Here is a 17,624-nt window from a genome sequence, read left to right on the forward strand (position 1 = left end):
ATATCTCTTCCTACAAACTTTCAAGTTACAGGGCACAAAATGGCACAGCACACAATGGAATGTGCTAATATTAAAGAGATCTGTGGGAAATCCAGTACTTTATTATTTCAATTTTGAAAATCTTTTCAGTGAGTTAGTACCACGTGCTGTGTAGCATATTCAGTCCTGGGCTACACAAGGTCAATGGAGAGGTCGCTTTCTACATACAGGTGAGCAGGGAAGAAGTCCTGGAGTGCCACAGGACAGGGAGTGCCACAGAGGGAGAGGTTAAAAAAAAAAATAGAGTGATGGACCAAAAGTGTCTTCTGAACAAAGGCAGGAAAAGACACTAAGAAAATTGAGGGAGCACAGATGAATTTAGAATCAAAATAAGACAGTATTAATACATAAAATGATGATCTCAGAAGTTAGAGAAGTTATTTGAAATAGCTCAAAGCTGATCCTTTAAAATGTTCCAAGTATCACTGTTCTATCACACACAGGCACACACAGGCACACACGCATGCATGTACACACACGCGCAATACTAACCTCAAGCTCACAGAGACCTGCCTGCCTCTGCCTCCAGAGTGCTAGGATTAAAAGCACATCCTGCCATACCTGGCTCACCTTCTAGTTCTGCAGCACAAATAAAATAACTCGTTATGAACACTAGATACTAAGATTCGAGTGCATGTGAGGTTTCTCTGTGGCCATTTTCATTTTAACAAACCATAAGAGGTTTTCATATACACAGACAAGAAAAAACACAAGGGGCAGGTGTATGTGTACACATCATCCATGCATCCTGTTCCCCATGCATCCGTGTCCCAGCTGCCTAGCATCCTGTTCCCTAAAGAGACCATATGCATTTATCCACAATCTACTGATTAAAACACAGCACTGTCATTCCACAGTGACGTGTTGGACCTAAACTGGGATGAGAAGGACTTTTTACACAGGATGTATTAAAAATACATATGATGGCTCTAAAAATGTTTCTCTGACCTCAGTGTCTCACACACAAAAACTGAAGAGGCATGCAACCATGAGTCATGTACTGTCTCTGCCTGCTCTCAGGGGAGAGCAGCCAGTGTCGACACTGCAGATCATCCAGCCCACGGTGAGGACTTCGGAAGCCTCAGGAAAAGGTACAGGTACAGTGGAAACAAGTTGCAAGTAAAGAAACAGATAATGTAATGTATTAACAATAATAACTTATATACTTAGGCCTAGGTATATTTCTTAACCGTTTAAATGCAAAGAGGAAAAAGGGTGGAAAAGAAATAAACGTTAAAATCAGATAAATAATTTTTTAAAAAGAGGTTGACACCATAAAAGCTAAAATATAGACTTTTCAAAAGTCCAGGACCTATTAAGGAATAGGACAGGGTTAAGGAAGGAGGGTACTAGAGGGATTTATATGATCAAAGTATATTATATACATGTAGGAAAATGTTATGATGAAATTCATTCTTTTTGGAGACTAGGAGTACAATAATAAATTTAAGAGAAAATGGGAGGAGGAGAGAGAACAAGAGCAGGCTGGGGAGGGGGAAGGAGATGGGGGGATGAAAGGAGAAAAAAGGGAAAGAAAGATGGCAAATAAGACTAGAACGGAAAGTCTCCCATAGAGTCAGAGGAGGAGGAGGAAGAAGCACGGCAGGCAGAGCAGGCACTCCTGCAGAGGGTGCAGGAGATACAGACTCATCCACTGGCCTCCGTGGTTTTCAATAACATAAAAGGTCACCTACTAAGAATAAGGAATATAGGGGATAAGAATGGAGACCAAATAGTGAAGGACATGGGGAAATTCTCAGTTGATTATTTCTGACAGACTTAACAAGCAGATGAGATTTTCTCAAGGTAAACTGGCTGTCCCAAGGTTTTCTCTTTATCTTTCAGTCAGCTGGCATACAGCGAGTGTCTAATGTATGCCACAATGAACCAAAGGGATGGAGATAACACTGCATGGAGAGACTTGTGGCACAGACTTGCAGGAAATGGAAGTAAATAGTTGACAATGCACTGGGCCTCAGATGAAGCCTAAAAAATACATGAATAAGTAGAGCCAATGTGTAAGGCAAGGGAGAGAGGAAGGATTGAGAGAAGGAAAAATATATGAGGTTTTAATTAGTGTGGGCTCAGCTATTTGGTACCTGTGAAGAAAAGTGAGGGCTGGTATCTGCTTATAGAAGCAGGGTGCTGGAACAGCATGCAGGTGATTCCCACTGGAGTTGACACAGAAGAAACTGCAAGTTTGGGTGAGTGTAAATCACAACACACACAGTGTTTGCCTGGGATTTGGACAGCGGTGAGAGGCAGAGGACTTGGCCAAATTGTGTACAGTATAACCAAGGTTATCGGTTGAGAACAAAGATAGAGGATAAAATGAGAAAAAGATGAGATAACTCAGTGATGGAGGCAGAACAATAATGTTTTCCTATATAATAAAGAGAAAGGTTCAGGCAGAATCCAATATGTACTCTTATAGCACACACAGAACAGGAGGCAGGAGAACAGTGAAGCATTGTGGACATTGGTTACAAAGTCAAGAAGCTAAACTACGAATCCTACTAGGACAACTGAAGCGTAAGCCCACAAGAAGCTCAGATTAAATGGTGGTTTTGAGGCAGATTGGAAGGATCCACCTATCTCTGGGACACTGAGGCAAGAATTAATCATTGTTACAGTATTGTTAGCTACTTTTAAATATTAAAATTATTAAGTTAGCTACTTAATAATCTTAAGCATTTGTTAAAGAACCAGCCCCTTTAAGCTAAGAAAATGGAGGCCTAGACACTAATTGACAAGTTGGATCCTCTCCTGGTGCCCCGGCTGCCTTGAGCTGGACTACCAACTCTTCCGAACACCTCACTGAGGCCTTGAGGAAGCTGCACAGCAACCACAGCTGCTTGCTACCGAAGAACAAGTCCTGCTCCAGAAGACTCATCATCCAGCTCACACCAAACTTCACACCATCAAAATACTCAAATCTAGCCACCATTTTTACCTAGCATGTCCCCTGCTACCTCAGCAGAACGTCTTTAACTGATACAAACCCAGACCTTCATTTCTGTAAGTGACTGTGCCATGACTGTACAAACACCCTTGCCCTGTCACTTCAGGACATACAGTCAGCTTACCCTTTAAGTTAGTCAGAAATCTCTCGTTTGTGTTGCTCCCAGATACAGCATTCGCCTTAATGAAAGGCTTCTCCAACCATGTCTTGTGCCTACTTTTATCATTATCATCATTAGACTGAGTGGAAATGTGGAGAGAAGCCAGCCAAAGCAGCCACAAAGTAGCAATAGTGGCAACTAGCACCCTGCTGGGAGTAGGAGCCACAGCCATGGGAAGAGAGCTGAAGAGTTACAGAACAGCCAAGGCAGAGACCAGAGAGAATGGGGAGCAGGAGGTACTGGAGCTGAAAACTGCCTAAGGGGAGAGAAGGCAAGAAAATGCAGTGATCCAAGATTGAAAAAAGGCAACCAGCTGGAGAGCAAAGTTCTGGCTCCACCAGTGACAAAGTTCTAAGGAGTTGGCAATCCTAAAGGCAAAGGTCTCAAGGTGACCTAGACCTGAGAGTTTTAACACGAGCCACCAGAGCCGTTAAGACTCATCCACAGAGGGCTGAGGGTCCCAGCATTTGTGGCCTGTTTGACAGCTGTGTCACAAACAGTGACACCTGCTGCTGGAGGCTGCAACTGCTAGGAATACCATACATTTCCTCAATCCAGAATTCCAAATCTACTCAACAAAAATAAAACCTATACACACCAAAAACTTATACACAATGTTCACAGTAACATACATAACAGCCAAGGGGTGTGAACTCAAATACCCACCAACTGATAACAGAACATTAAGTTGTAAAAAGGACAGGAGCAATGAGAGATACTACATACCTATACACAGTGAGAAATCAGAGTGGTCCTCATACTTACAACCCCATTAAATGAAACATCCACAAGAGAAAACATCAGAGAGGTAACAAGTTAGTGACTGTCTGTGGAAGAGCCAAAGGGGAAATGGGCAGGTGCAGTAAGGAGCCATGTGTTTCTTCTAGGAGTGAAAAATGTTGTTTATGGAGATGGTTACACACTCTGGATGAACTACAAACCATAAAACTACACACTACAAACGGATGCATTGTGTGGTATATAAATTCTATCTCAAAAAAAAAAGCTATTACATCTAAAAACAAAAAAAGATGAACTTAACCAAATGTTCTACTATGATAGTCATTAAAGGAAAAATAACAACTGAGGAAAGCATGCAGATCAAAGGACACTGAGGACCTCAGAGCTCTATGCAACTGGACTTCAGGAGCTCTGCATCCTTAAAGGGCAAAGGACCAAAAAGAAATGTGCATAGAAACAGAATAAAAAAATGGTTATTTTTACTTAATTACAAAGGAGCAGAAACTATGGTTATTATGTAATTTGGGGGAACTTTTGTGTCCATTCACAGTGCTGAGGACAGTGAGAAAAGGTGGAGAGAAGGAAGAGCCACAAAACAGGCAGAAGAAAGAAGAGAGAGAAGTTAGGCCACAATCCATGCAGCTGGGAGGAGGGGACAGAGAAACACCCTGAACAAAAGCAGACCCACACTCCCCTTGAAGAGGGCACAATAGACCGAATTTTCTTTGGGAGAAGAGGAAAGCTATTCTCAGTTAGTACCATAAATTGCAGCCCTGGATACACAAAAGCTTATTCAACAGCATATAATTCAAATAAAATAAGTAAAACCGTGTTTGTGCCCTTCGGGCACTTGATTATAAATATCCAAAGAGAGAAAACATGCAGCATGTTCTCATACTGACTCCATATGTTCTCAACAAGGAATAAAGAGTTGGTGAACAAACAATTCATAAATAACATTAATGAGTCATCCTGATGAGGGGCTTTCAAAGAGCCCATAAAAATATTTTACCCTGCTCTCAGAAAAGACTTCAGATTCATAACTAATCATGCTGAGAGGAAACAAACCAACATGCTGGCACCCAAAGCAAATGAAAAGTGCGAAGTGCTGTTCTCGCATCTCCCAATTGTTGACCGTAGAGCTTTCTGCAGGAGTGGAAATACTCACAGCTATGAGTCCACAGTGTCAGTTACCACCCACCCATGGCCACCACATACTCAGCTGAAGCCCTGAATGCTTTATTTAAGCCTAAAGTGAAATAGTCATATGGAACAGGCAGGCTTGGGGAATTGGAAGTCAGTAGTCCACTTTGCAGTTCAGCTGTTAAGATGCGAAGGAACACCTTAAAGACAACTTTCTAGTTGGGCTAGAAAAGAGGTCCACACACCTGTGTCCGCAAGAGACCAAGTGGAGGGCACACCATTGTCGGAGGTTCTGGTCTGACATCCATCTAAGGAATCTTTTTCCTAGACAAGCTGCCAGACAAGTCAGCGTGTAGAGCAGTGAAGCCAACATTTCCTGTTAATTCTTTGGTTTCTGGTTGCATGCAAGTACTGAACGTGAGTTATCACTTTTTATCCTAAAAGTCCTGGGCATCATACTCAGGACATTAGGCTTGGCAACAAGTACCCTTACCCACTGAACCACCTGACCCGCCCTTATTTAAAATAAAACTTAATTTTCACGATCATTGGTGAGCACTTCCTAAGATCTTCAGGAATGGTGGGAAGAAAAATTACCACCATGTACTAAAGAAATACTGACTGAACCCAACTACACTCTCGGGGAAGCTTCTTAAACATTTTCCACTGTAACTCCTTTTAGCCAAAAAAAATTTTTTAAATATATATATATGTATGTATGTATGTATACATATATATATATATGAATTTCAGGATAAAGATATACATTATAAACTCAACATATAAATCAAACATTTGCTGATAATAAATCATAAAGAATTTTATTTTAAAATTCTTCATCAGGGCTGGAGAGATGGCTCAGAGGTTAAGAGCATTGACTGCTCTTTTAGAGGTCCTAAGTTCAATTCCAACATGGTGGCTCACAACCATCCATAATGTGATCTGATGCCCTCTTCTGGCTGCGGGTGTACACGCAGACAGAGCACTGTATACATAATAATAAATAAATAAGTCTTTTTAAAAAAATACTTCATCAATATATATTTTCACCATTTATTTAAAATAAAAGAAAATTTGCATACTGATGAGCTACAAGGGCTTGCTCCTCTAAAACAACACAATCCAAAGATATACCGACTTGGTAGATACTGAAGAATGACACTAGGGAAAAGCCAAATCTCTTTGTTCTCTGTACTTCAACTATTATATTTCTGGAAGAGCAGAAAGTTCTTTACGTACAGGAAAAGGAAAGCAGGTCACAACCTGTGCAGTCTGAAAACACTGCAGTTCACAGCATGAGCAGTCTGGAATCTGAGCTGAGGCAGTTCAGGAGAGATGTCCACCTGGGCTGTGGGACCTGACAGCACGCTCAGTACAAACTGCACAGACCTGTGCAGAGCCAGGCTACAGGTAAGTCATGTGAGGCAACACAGGCACGCACAGCCAGAGACACTGCACACTAGGAGCTACATGGTAACTTGGATTTATTGTTAGTTGTTGGGCACTCGGAAATATTTCTCACTTGCCAAATGTGTCAAGACCATCCCATCCCGCTCATTTGCATGACTATGGGGTCACAATTCACAGTTTAAGAAGCTTTGCATGGGGTCATTTTGTGAACTAAGGCAGTCTCTGGATGTCTCAGATGTGACTGCCAAACAGTTAAGCATAAGAACATAACTAAAAATGGAAAATTATTTTTTGGTCAAAATAGTCAGTGAACATTTAATGGGTACATTTATGTGTGCATGAGTGAAGACGGCTGGAGAAACACACAAGTTGTTAACATGATGAAAAAGCTTGTCCTGGCGTGAATAATTAAATTGGAGCTGGGGGATGGGGTGGGGAACTCACTTAACTGCACAATTACATTTCTAAACCTAAACTCCTAACTCCGTGCTCTTAGACACAGTGAGCAAAGGTACCAGAGATGGGATCCTGGAGGACCCCAGCACAATCAAGAGCTGTGCAGCATGGGTGGCACTGAAGCTGAGACCTGGATGTGAGGAGGACACAAGAAGAACATTCTAAAAACATACATTTATGTACTAGGGAGGATAAACAGGTAGTCAGCAAGGTGGGAAATTAGGCATAATTTGGAGAGCAACAAGAGTGGATGAAGATCAGGTCATTACAGGGCATAATCCCCTTAATGTGGCTTTTTAAAGTGAAAGTTTCTTAGTAAGAAAACCTACAACATTGTGTGTATGTGCGCATGTGTTTGTGTGTGTCCATCCATCTGTCTGTCTCTGTGTGTGTCTGTGTGCTGGGGTGAAAGTCACACAAACAGGACAAAGTTTCAGAGGTGGTAAAGACAGTATGTTGAGAAAAGTCGTAAGTAAACTAGAAAGAGGAAGTAAAGTGAGTTAACAACATGTCGTTCTATTTACGCATCAGGTCCACTCTTACCCCAATGATGCTGAGTCCTTTGAGGTAGTCCTGACGAGGCTGGGCCTGGGGAACACAGCCGGCTAGGACAACTTTCTTATTCTCCTCTTGAGCTTTTCTGTAACAATGAAGAAAATCATTGTGAATTCTATTGCTCACTGACACAACATTAGAAATTGGAAATTAGTGTACCTAAGTTCTCCAGTTAACAAGACCATCGAACATAAAGCAGGATTTTCTGGCAATGGGCTAAAGAAAACATTCATAGTTAAACTTATGCACTGTGTGCCTGTTTCTCATATCACTACTGCATGTGTCTTATTAGTGCTTTTCATTATCGTTACATTGCCAAACAAAACAATCATACAAAATTTTTAATTTCTTATGAAATATTTGCGAAGATCTCTTTTCCAGGTAGACAGACTAAGCCTTCAAACAAGCCATGCATTTAAAATAGTAATAAAATACACACAAAACATATATTCTTTTTTAGACTTTGACTAATATAAAGTATAGCTCAAAACAATTCCAACAGAGGAGAAGCATAGAAAGGAAATATCTCATACCATTGAAACTGCCAAACTCCCTGCCCGCTTCTTCTCCCTACACAACCTATGGTTATTGGTTTCTTGTGTTTCCTGTGATCCTTCACACAGTATGATTGGATGATGTATGTATCCATGCATATGCAGGGATGTACATATTTGTACACATATTTATATACACTTTTGAATATTTGAGAAAAAATTACAGAAAACCTTGATGTGGAATCTACATTCCATAGCATAATGTTACAATCTGGATCTGAAATGACCCCCCCAAGAGCGATGAGCAACAAGATCTGCAGTTGGGAACTCAATGAGAAAGATCAGCTAATGAAGCTGACCTCATCAATGGGTGAATCCATTAGTGACTTCATAATTAGATGGCAATGTGGAAGGGATGGGAATCTAGGAAGCAGGACTAGCTGGAGGAAGTACACTCTTGGACCTTCCATCATTGCTTCCAGATTCTTCCTCTCCTCCTTTTCTGGCTGCAAAGATGTGAGCAGTTTTGCTCCATCATGAAGTTCTCACCACTAACAGAATCATCTGGCAGTGCAAGTCAAAATAAATGTCCTTCCTATACACTAATTTCCTCTAATATTTTTTCACAGTAATAAAAGCTAACGAACACACATGAGTTCTAAGTAGAAACACAGGTTCAAATGCACAGCTGGCTACTTTATGAAGCATTTCCTTGCTGAAGAACGAATGGGCATATTTGTATGTGAGCATTGCCCATTCATTCAGTGCTTTCAGCAACACTGATTTTATGCTATTAAAAGCAGACTCACATAACTTCTAAACTTCCTAGAATCAACTATATCCTTTGCTCATTTTAAAATTAAATGTCCATGTCTTCATCTCTTTTTCAAGAGCATTAATAAAGAAGTCTGTTACTGCCCTTACTACTGTATTCTTGAGTGCCATAATTTATGGGCCATGATGGGTCCCTTGCTACCCTAGCAACTGAGAAAGCTGAGATGCTTGCAGCATAGTCTCTGGACTTGACCCTAGAATATATGTCAAGAAGTGACTTGTCACCCAGATCTAGCCAATGGTCAGAACATTCTCCACAGTTGAGTGGAGAGTGGGATATGACTTTCTCACGTATTCTGGTGCCTCACATTTGACCATGTCCCCTGGAGGGGGAGACCTGGTGGCACTCAGAGGAAGGACAGCAGGTTACCAAGAAGAGACTTGATACCCTATGAGCATATACAGGGGGAGGTAATCCCCCTCAGGAACAGTCATAGGGAAGGGGAATAATGGGAAAATGGGAGAGAGGGAAGAATGGGAGGATACAAGGGATGAGATAACCACTGAGATGTAACAAGAATAAATTAATTAAAAAATTTAAAAAAAAAAAGAAGTGACTTGTCTCCATACTCAGCATATATTTGTTGTTTTCTGACAACTTTTCCAGTGCACAGGTTCAGTAGATATAAACTTACTATTTTCTGGGGGATTTTTTTTTTAGATTTTAATTTAATTACATTTCTTCTGTTTTCTTTGTCTAAACCTTCCTGTATGCCCCGCCCAAACTCTCCTTCAAATTCATAGCCTGTTATATCATTAAACATTTTTGCATGTATATATATATTTGAATATACATATATCCCTAAATATAACCTATTGAGTCAATATAATATTACGTGTGTGTGTGTGTGTGTGTGTGTGTGTGTGTGTGTGTGTTTTGAGGGCAAACCATTTGCCACTGGACAACCATTGGTGTGCTCTTCCTTGGGAAGGATAACCTCTCCCACTCCCAGCTTTACTCAGTTGCTTATAGTTCTTTGTGTAAGGCTGAGGTATCATGGGCTTTTCCCTGTCTGGTTTGGCATGTTCATTAGCATCTTCCTTGTTCAGCACGTTTGAATGATGAGGAGGAGAGCATTTACAGGTATAGCTTCTGGCATTACTGGAAGACATAATCTTACATCAAACTCCTTGATCCTCTGTCTCTTATGGTCCTTCCACTCCCTCTTTCACAATGTTCCCTGAGCCTTAGGTGCAGGAGTGTTTTATATATGTATCAATTAGGACTGAGCTACATGATTCACTCTGCATTTTGATTGGCTGTGCTACCTATAAATTTACTATTTCAAGAGCCTTTGTAAATGTCCTCCTTTAGTAGTTGTCTTAAGAGTCTTTTAACAAAATTTCCCCACTTGAAATTCTAAAACCACTTGCTAAAAGAATTTTGTTAATAACACAAGATTGGCTGACTCACAGTGCATCCAAAGGACTTGTCAGTCCTCTCTGCCACCTGAATTAGGCTTTATTGATAAAGCACTTCACTTCAAACAAATACATTTAATGGCGAATGTAAAACTCCTTATCAAATGAAAATACCTTTCCATTTTCATTATTAAATTCTATATGACAATTAACATCCTGCTTTTTGAGAACCTTCACTATACCACATAGAATCACAACCAAGTATCCAAAAGATCACCAATAATTATGACCAAAGAAAATGTCGGGGGCCATAGAGATAGCTCAGCAGTTAGGAGCACTTGTCTCTTTTGCTGAGGAACCAAGTTCAATCCCTAGCAACCACATGGAGGCTCAGAACCATCTGTAATTCTAGTTCCAGGAGTTCTGATACCCACTCCTGACCTCCTTGGGCACCAGGCATGCACATGATGCATATGTATACATGCAGGCAAAACACTCCTACACATAAAATAATTAAATATTTTTTAATTAAGAAAATGCCTGTTTCCTACAAACTGAAATAATTTGAAGGGAACACAGAAATGAGGAAAACTCATGGCTACAGTTCATCAGACACTGTTAATAAAGGATAATTTTAAAAAGTTATAAGCAACCTGGCACCAAGCACACAATTCTTGATCACAGAGAAAAGAGCTGGTGACTTGAAGAGAAGATCAGTATGCAAGCAAGAAGAGCCATCATGAAGACATCTTTATAAGCAAACGTAAGAAGGAAGGAGCAGAAACAGGGTCAGAGAACGATGCAGTTGGACAGCAGGGACAATGAGGACACAATAGAGCAGAAAGACAGTGTAACCACATCACTGCACAGAAAAGGCTGTCTGTAAAGGAATAACAACACCAGAATACTAGGAGCGAAGGTTCAGGAAAAGGCCTGACTCAGTAACTCACTAAGAACTGTTCCAAGCTGTTGTTGAATTCGGCTTTACAGCAAAAGGGCAGACTAGAAGTACCATCTGAACCAGATCTCAGCCCAGCCGCAGCACACTGATGCCACACTTTACTGTGACCAAACTAATACTCCAAAGCTTTGATACAGATTCTCAGAATGTCCTTGTTCTAAGCATCCCTCTCTTACAGTCTGTTCTTCTTCTTTAATAAGCTTTGTTCACATAAATATAAGGTGAGATTATTTTTCTTTGGAAACATACCTAACACAGATATTTTTAAAGCTTTTATTCTTCAAATATGCATGCTGGTAAGAATAATAACAGGAAAGTTTTAAATAGTATGAATTACCATATCTTCCTTTCAGGTGGCACTATAATATTAATTAAAAATTTAATGAATATAAAGTTAATTTAATATATTGGTTCATACATTCTTGAAACATTTCTCTAAATAAGACTACTGACATGCACCTGCATAGACCATTAACTTGAGTGACACAGAAAATAAAAATAAAGCAGCCACCTCCTCTTCAGAATACCAAACATAAGAAATAGTTTGTACAGAATCTTGGAATTCATAGCAGCATGAAGATACCTAATGATGACTAAGTGGCATTCCTTTATCTTAAAGACAAGAAAACTGAGCTTCAAAAAGATGCGATGATCGTGGTCGAGTGTGCCAGAGCTGGAGGGAGCCCAAGATCACCTGGACCATTGAGTCCCACATTTTAGAACACAGTCACAAACACTGAAAAGGCTTTCCTTCTCTAGAACACATGAGCATGGACCTAACGCCTTCCAGGCAGAACCTCAATTCAGTATCTGACTGTTCTACTCACCCAAATCTAGTGAGCAAATCATCTAACAGGAGATGTGTGCAGGGAAGCCTGGTTCTTGCTCTACAAGGTCAGGTCAGGGGCACTGTGTGCTCTCCATCTGCATTTCCCTTATTCTTCATACCTAATCTGAAAATTGGTATTAATACAAAAGTATCCATTGAAATGTGCTCTTTTGCCAAAAATCTCTTTAAATTTAAAAAAAAAAAAAAAAAAGTCCCCTCAGTGTACGTAGGTTTTATACTGTTAAATGTAACACTGTTCCTCATGACAGCAACAGAAAGAGGGTCATGGCGGTGTATTTCTGTAAAAACAAGCACACCTCTACACTCTATGGGAATGACTTTTACAATCAGATGTTCTCATGACGGGTCTCATATTCTGTGAGTTGATGTATAGTCATACAGCCATGTGAAATACAGAAACACACCTAAGCAAATAAGAGAAACTCTGGTACAGCTCATTAACCACTATGCTTTCCCTATACTAAAACCATTCAAGAAGGAAATAGTTGGTGTGAATGCCACTGTGACCCTACAAGACTGTTGTCACAACTTGGACAGCTAAGCCATGGGCTCCCAATAACTTGAAGTAAAATTAATATCGACTCTAAGATTTACAAACCCAAAACAATGGTCCAGACAGATATATTCTGGGACACACAGGGATATTCAATTTCCAAGTAACTGGAGTATAAGCCAGCATCCAACATGGAGTGCTATTGTAATTGAGAAAAGTAAAGCATAAGTATTGGCCTTATGCTTTGTAAGAAGAAAAAAGTATACAGGATGGTGAGCTGTCTGCAGGAGACCATGCCTGTGACAAGAGCAAGCAGAGAGGCCACTCTGTGCAGATGACCAAAATACTCAAACCTGTTACACGCAAGCAGTAATTTCCCTAAAGCGCATCTGGATATGGTAAACTCTGATACTATGACGAGGTGGCCAAATGAATCCCAGGATGAGGGGTACACACCAGCTGGTGGCATAGCTCAGTCTAGTCTTAACTTAGCATGTACAATGAATGCCTTCATCTGAATTTTCCACATTGAAAAGTAAAAGGCCTCGATTCCATGAACCTTCATTGTATGGACTGCAACTCTAAAAATGAAGGCGAGGCAGACATCTCAGCATGTAAAAGCACTCGCCTCACAAGCCTGACAACCTGGGTTTGGCTCCCTGGGACCCACTTAATAAAGCTGATGCAGTGGTGTGGGTCTGCAATTCCATTACTCCTGTAGCAAGAGGAGACGCTGATGCAAGGGAACTGAACAAAAACTTTGAAAGACAGTTAACTAGGAGCACACAGCACAGTAACAAGAAACAAGAAAGATCGGGCTTCTAAAAAAAGGGAGAAGACAAGAACTAACTACCAAGAATAGTCTTCTTACTCCAAATGTGTGTATGCACAAACACACAAGTTGCTACATATGTGAACATACATGAAAAAACATAAAAATAATAAATAAATGACAAAAAATAAAATACAAGCAATCCAATGAGATGAAATAATTCTTACATTCAATTACACACAAAGGTAGTATCCTGACCCACATATGAATTTTATAAATCCTTAAATCAAACAAGTAAAAATCAAATCCATAAGTTACTACAATATTGTAGAGAATTTTCTGAGTGTGTAAGCCACACCCAACTCTCCTTTTTGTTCCATTTCTCCTCTAAAAGCACCAGGTGCGTTTACAGCATAACATCGGAAAAGTGACGTAGCAATAGATAGAACTAATTTGGCCTTAGTGTAGGCGACATTCATCACAAAGCTACATAATTAAATGCAACTTTTTAACTGTGGGGAGGGATCCTTTTCAAATAGCAAAGGCCTAGATATCTGCAGCACACCAAACCTTGAAATCACTATTCACTTCCAAACCAAGCAAGCACAGTGGTTTCAGAGACAGAAATACCACTGTGTATTTTTACTGTGTACAAATGCACTTTTGACAACATAAATGATCAAAACAGGATCCACTTTGGTGGGTTAAATTGTCAGTTTTCTATTTCGATGCCAGCTCATGGGCAAAATCACAACAACATCAATTCAAATTATGAGCTAAAACAACCACGAGAACAGCACTCACCATTTACCAAGAGGACTTAAACAAACCAAATTATGCTGTAATGTATAACTGAAGGCAGGTTTCCTCACTATGACCACCATCCATTATGCAGAGGAAAGTCAAGCTCAGCAGAATCATACAGAAAGGGAGCTGGGGCTGCATCAATTAGCTTTGGGAAAACACATACTCAGAATATGCCTCAATTGGATTCACTGTTGTTATCTCCCTAGGGAAAGCTACAATAAAATATCTATCTGTATCCATGAAAAAATGATACACAGCACTGCAGCAGTTGGAAAACCCTGAGCTAATCAACCAAGACCTACTGATCAATCACTAAGTAGAAAGTGTGAGGTACCTTAGGCCCAACACCAACAAGTATATGGACAGCACAAAGTGGAACCTATGGATTATCAAATGTCAAAGACATGCCAGGTGGCAGGATCGAGAGCTGGGAGGTGAATCTGGGAGGAGTTGAGAGTGAGTATGACCAAACTACATTGTATCAACTTATCAAAAAAAAAATTAAAGGATTATTAATACTGGATTAGAGAAATAGCTCAGTGGTAGACATGTTTGGCTAACATGCATAAGACCCTGTATCTCCCAGCATATGCAATTGGTTAAAACTAAATTGACCTGAAATAAGATATCATTGATGACTCAGAGCTATAAATATATATACTAACATAATTCCCTTTTCTTTCTCTCTCTCCTTTGGCCTTGCAAGATGCCCATGGGAAAGAAGGCCAAAGGGAAGAAGGTGGCCCTGCCCCCACCATCCTGAAGAAACGGGAGCCAAAAAAGTGGTCAATCTTTTGTTTGAGAAAAGGCCCAAGAACTTTAGCATCACGCAGGATATCCAGCCCCACGCTCGTTAAATGGCAGTGCAACATCAGGCTGCGGCAGCAAAGGGCCATCCTCTATAAATGGCTCAATTTACCTCCTGCCATTAACCAGCTCACCAAGGCCCTGGACCAGCAAACTGCTGCCTAGTTGTTTAAGCTTGCCCACAAGTACAGGCCAGAGACAACGCAGGAGAAGAGCCAACGGCTACTGGCGCATGCTGAGAAGAAAGCTGCTGGGAAAGGGGATATCCCAAATAACAGACCACCTATCCTTTGAGCAGAAGGCAATACAGTCACCACCTGGGTGGAGAAGAATAAGGCTCAGCTGATGGTGGTTGCCCACAGCATAGACACATTTAGCTGGAGATTTTCTTACCTGCCCTGTGTTGAAAGATGGGGATCCCCTACTGCATGATCAAGGAAAAGGCCAGGCTGGGGCAGCTGATCCACAGAAAGACTTGCTCCATTGTTGCCTTCACACACTTTAACTTGGAAGACAAGGGTGCTCTGGCTAAGCTGGTGGAAGCTATTAGGACCAATTACAATGACAGATACAATGAGATCCTCCGCCACTGAGGAGGCAACATCCTGGGTCCTAAATCTGTGGCTCACATTGTCAAGCTGGAAAAGGCAACAGCTAAAGAACTCACCACTAAACTTGGTTAAATGTACACTCCTAAGTTATCTGTACCTAAATATAATTATAAAATTTAAAAAATATATATGCTAAGAATAAATATTTTTAAAATTGCCTAACTATATAATCTTATTATAATTAACCATTTGCCTATAAAAATACTTTTTGTTTGTTTTCTGGCCGAGTAAAGGTCTAATTACAAGATGTTAACAAACCTGGTATTCACTAAGTAGCCCAGGCTGGTTTTGAACTCAGAGCAACCAACCTGCTTCAGCCTCCTGTCTGTGAGAATGTGTGGGAATTACACACATGTATCAATATTGGGATGATTTTCTAATGTTAGGGTAAATTGGCATCTATAGTAATTATAGCTCCGTTTCATCCTGTGGATTGTTCTGTGAACAATAAGGATTATTTACTATACTCTACTATGTTCAAAGTATACATGTACATACATGCTCATGGCTGTGTAAACACTGATGAGGAGAGTAGAGACAGCCAACATTCTATTGGACTAATATTAGCTAATTTTAGCACTGCAAGTTATAAGGAAAGAGCTACATATTACTTGTATTTTCACACATAAATAAAATTAGACCCTTATCATCGTACAAATACTTTAAAATTCTTAATTTGAAGCTAAAAACAAAAGGAACAAGGTCTGAATGAGATGACAAACTCCCACTCAGAATGATCATATGAAAATTGTTAGGGTAACATAAGTCAAAACCGGAATTAAAAAAATAAATAAATAAAAAGTGGTCCAGGTGCGGTGGCACATGCCTGTAATCCCAGCACTCTTTGGGGAAGAGGCAGACAAGTCTCTATGACTTCAAGGCCAGCCTGGTCTACAAAGTGAATCCAGGGCAGCCAAGACTACACAAGAGAAACCCTGTCTGAAAAAAACAAAAAAAACCTAGGGGAGGGGAATAGGGTGAAAGGGGGAGGGGAATAGGGTGAAAGTGGGAGGGAGAGAGGGAGGAGTGGGAGGATAGAAGTGATGGGATAACAATTGAGTTGTAATCCGAATAAGTTAATTAAATAAAACAAAAAACAAAAAAAGAAGAAAAGAGAAAAAAGAGAGAAGAAAGTGAACGTGAATTTAATCTCTCACTAAATAATTTTAACATGTAAACTTAAACACTACAGTTTGAGTCCTCAGAGGCTGAGATGACCAAAGGAATAGAAACTTCAAGCTCAGTGTGTCCCTACAATTAAACAGATGAGACAAAATCATACATGAAAGCAAATCTGTAACTTTGATGAAAATGAGGGAGAGACCAGAACAACCCAAATAGTGGACCCATTTGGGTGAAACTTCTAAAACCATGACACATAAAGAAAAGCCATAGACACAAGTGACGGGAACTAAAAGAGCAGACCTCTGCGATGGAAAATGAACCCATGTTGACATGAGTTTCTGAAAGCTCACAGTGGCCAGCCCCCAGGGTTACTCACGAATTGAGATTACAAGTACATCTCTAAACACACAGCACACATTCTTACATGTGGGCCTGTGAGCTTTATCTCCTCGAAGGCAGGTAGAAGAGACTCACATAGGCCTGAAAACCACAGCTAAAAAGCATCAGTAGCTCTTCCTCCCTTCAAGGAGGCCCATCCTTGGAGAACCATAATCATGGATAAAACTTGGCCCATAGGAAGCCAACAGTCAAGAGGTCTCAGATCTTTGATAAATTATAAGGAGAGGGAGAAATGAGAGAGAGCCTACAGATGAAAAGAAATATATGTGCTCCACCACACAACAAGAACATTTGTTCAACCATGTTCATAGCAGCCTTATTCATAATAGCCAGAACCTGGAAACAACCTAAATGTCCCTTAGTGTAAGAATGGATAAAGAAACTGGCTTCAATTATACTACAGAATACTACTCAGCTATTAAGAAAAAAGGAAATCTCGAAATTTGTGGACAAACGGATGGAACTAGAAACGATCATACTGAGTGAGTTAACCCAGAAGCAGAAAGATTCACATGGTATATACTCACTTATAATAGGACACTAGCCCAAAAGGGATGTCCCGTGAAAGTCTTCACTTAACAGGAGATTGGGATACATGTGAAGACATCCTATTGGGAACCAAGGTGAAAGAAGCATAGGAGAA

The 17,624-nt window shown here is 40.3% G+C and overlaps 1 protein-coding gene across 1 annotated transcript in view; it reads right to left on the bottom strand.

Moving 5' to 3' along the window:
• Cdkal1 (CDK5 regulatory subunit associated protein 1 like 1) overlaps positions 1 to 17,624 on the bottom strand; it is a 532,156-nt gene that overhangs the window by 401,918 nt on the left and 112,614 nt on the right. The window contains exon 4 of the mRNA XM_051169450.1: positions 7,455 to 7,551. Coding sequence (XP_051025407.1) covers positions 7,455 to 7,551 — 97 coding nt within the window. The remainder of the gene's footprint in view (positions 1 to 7,454; positions 7,552 to 17,624) is intronic.

The sequence above is a fragment of the Acomys russatus genome, chromosome 3 (genome assembly GCF_903995435.1).
Source record: "Acomys russatus chromosome 3, mAcoRus1.1, whole genome shotgun sequence".
Lineage (NCBI taxonomy): Eukaryota > Metazoa > Chordata > Mammalia > Rodentia > Muridae > Acomys > Acomys russatus.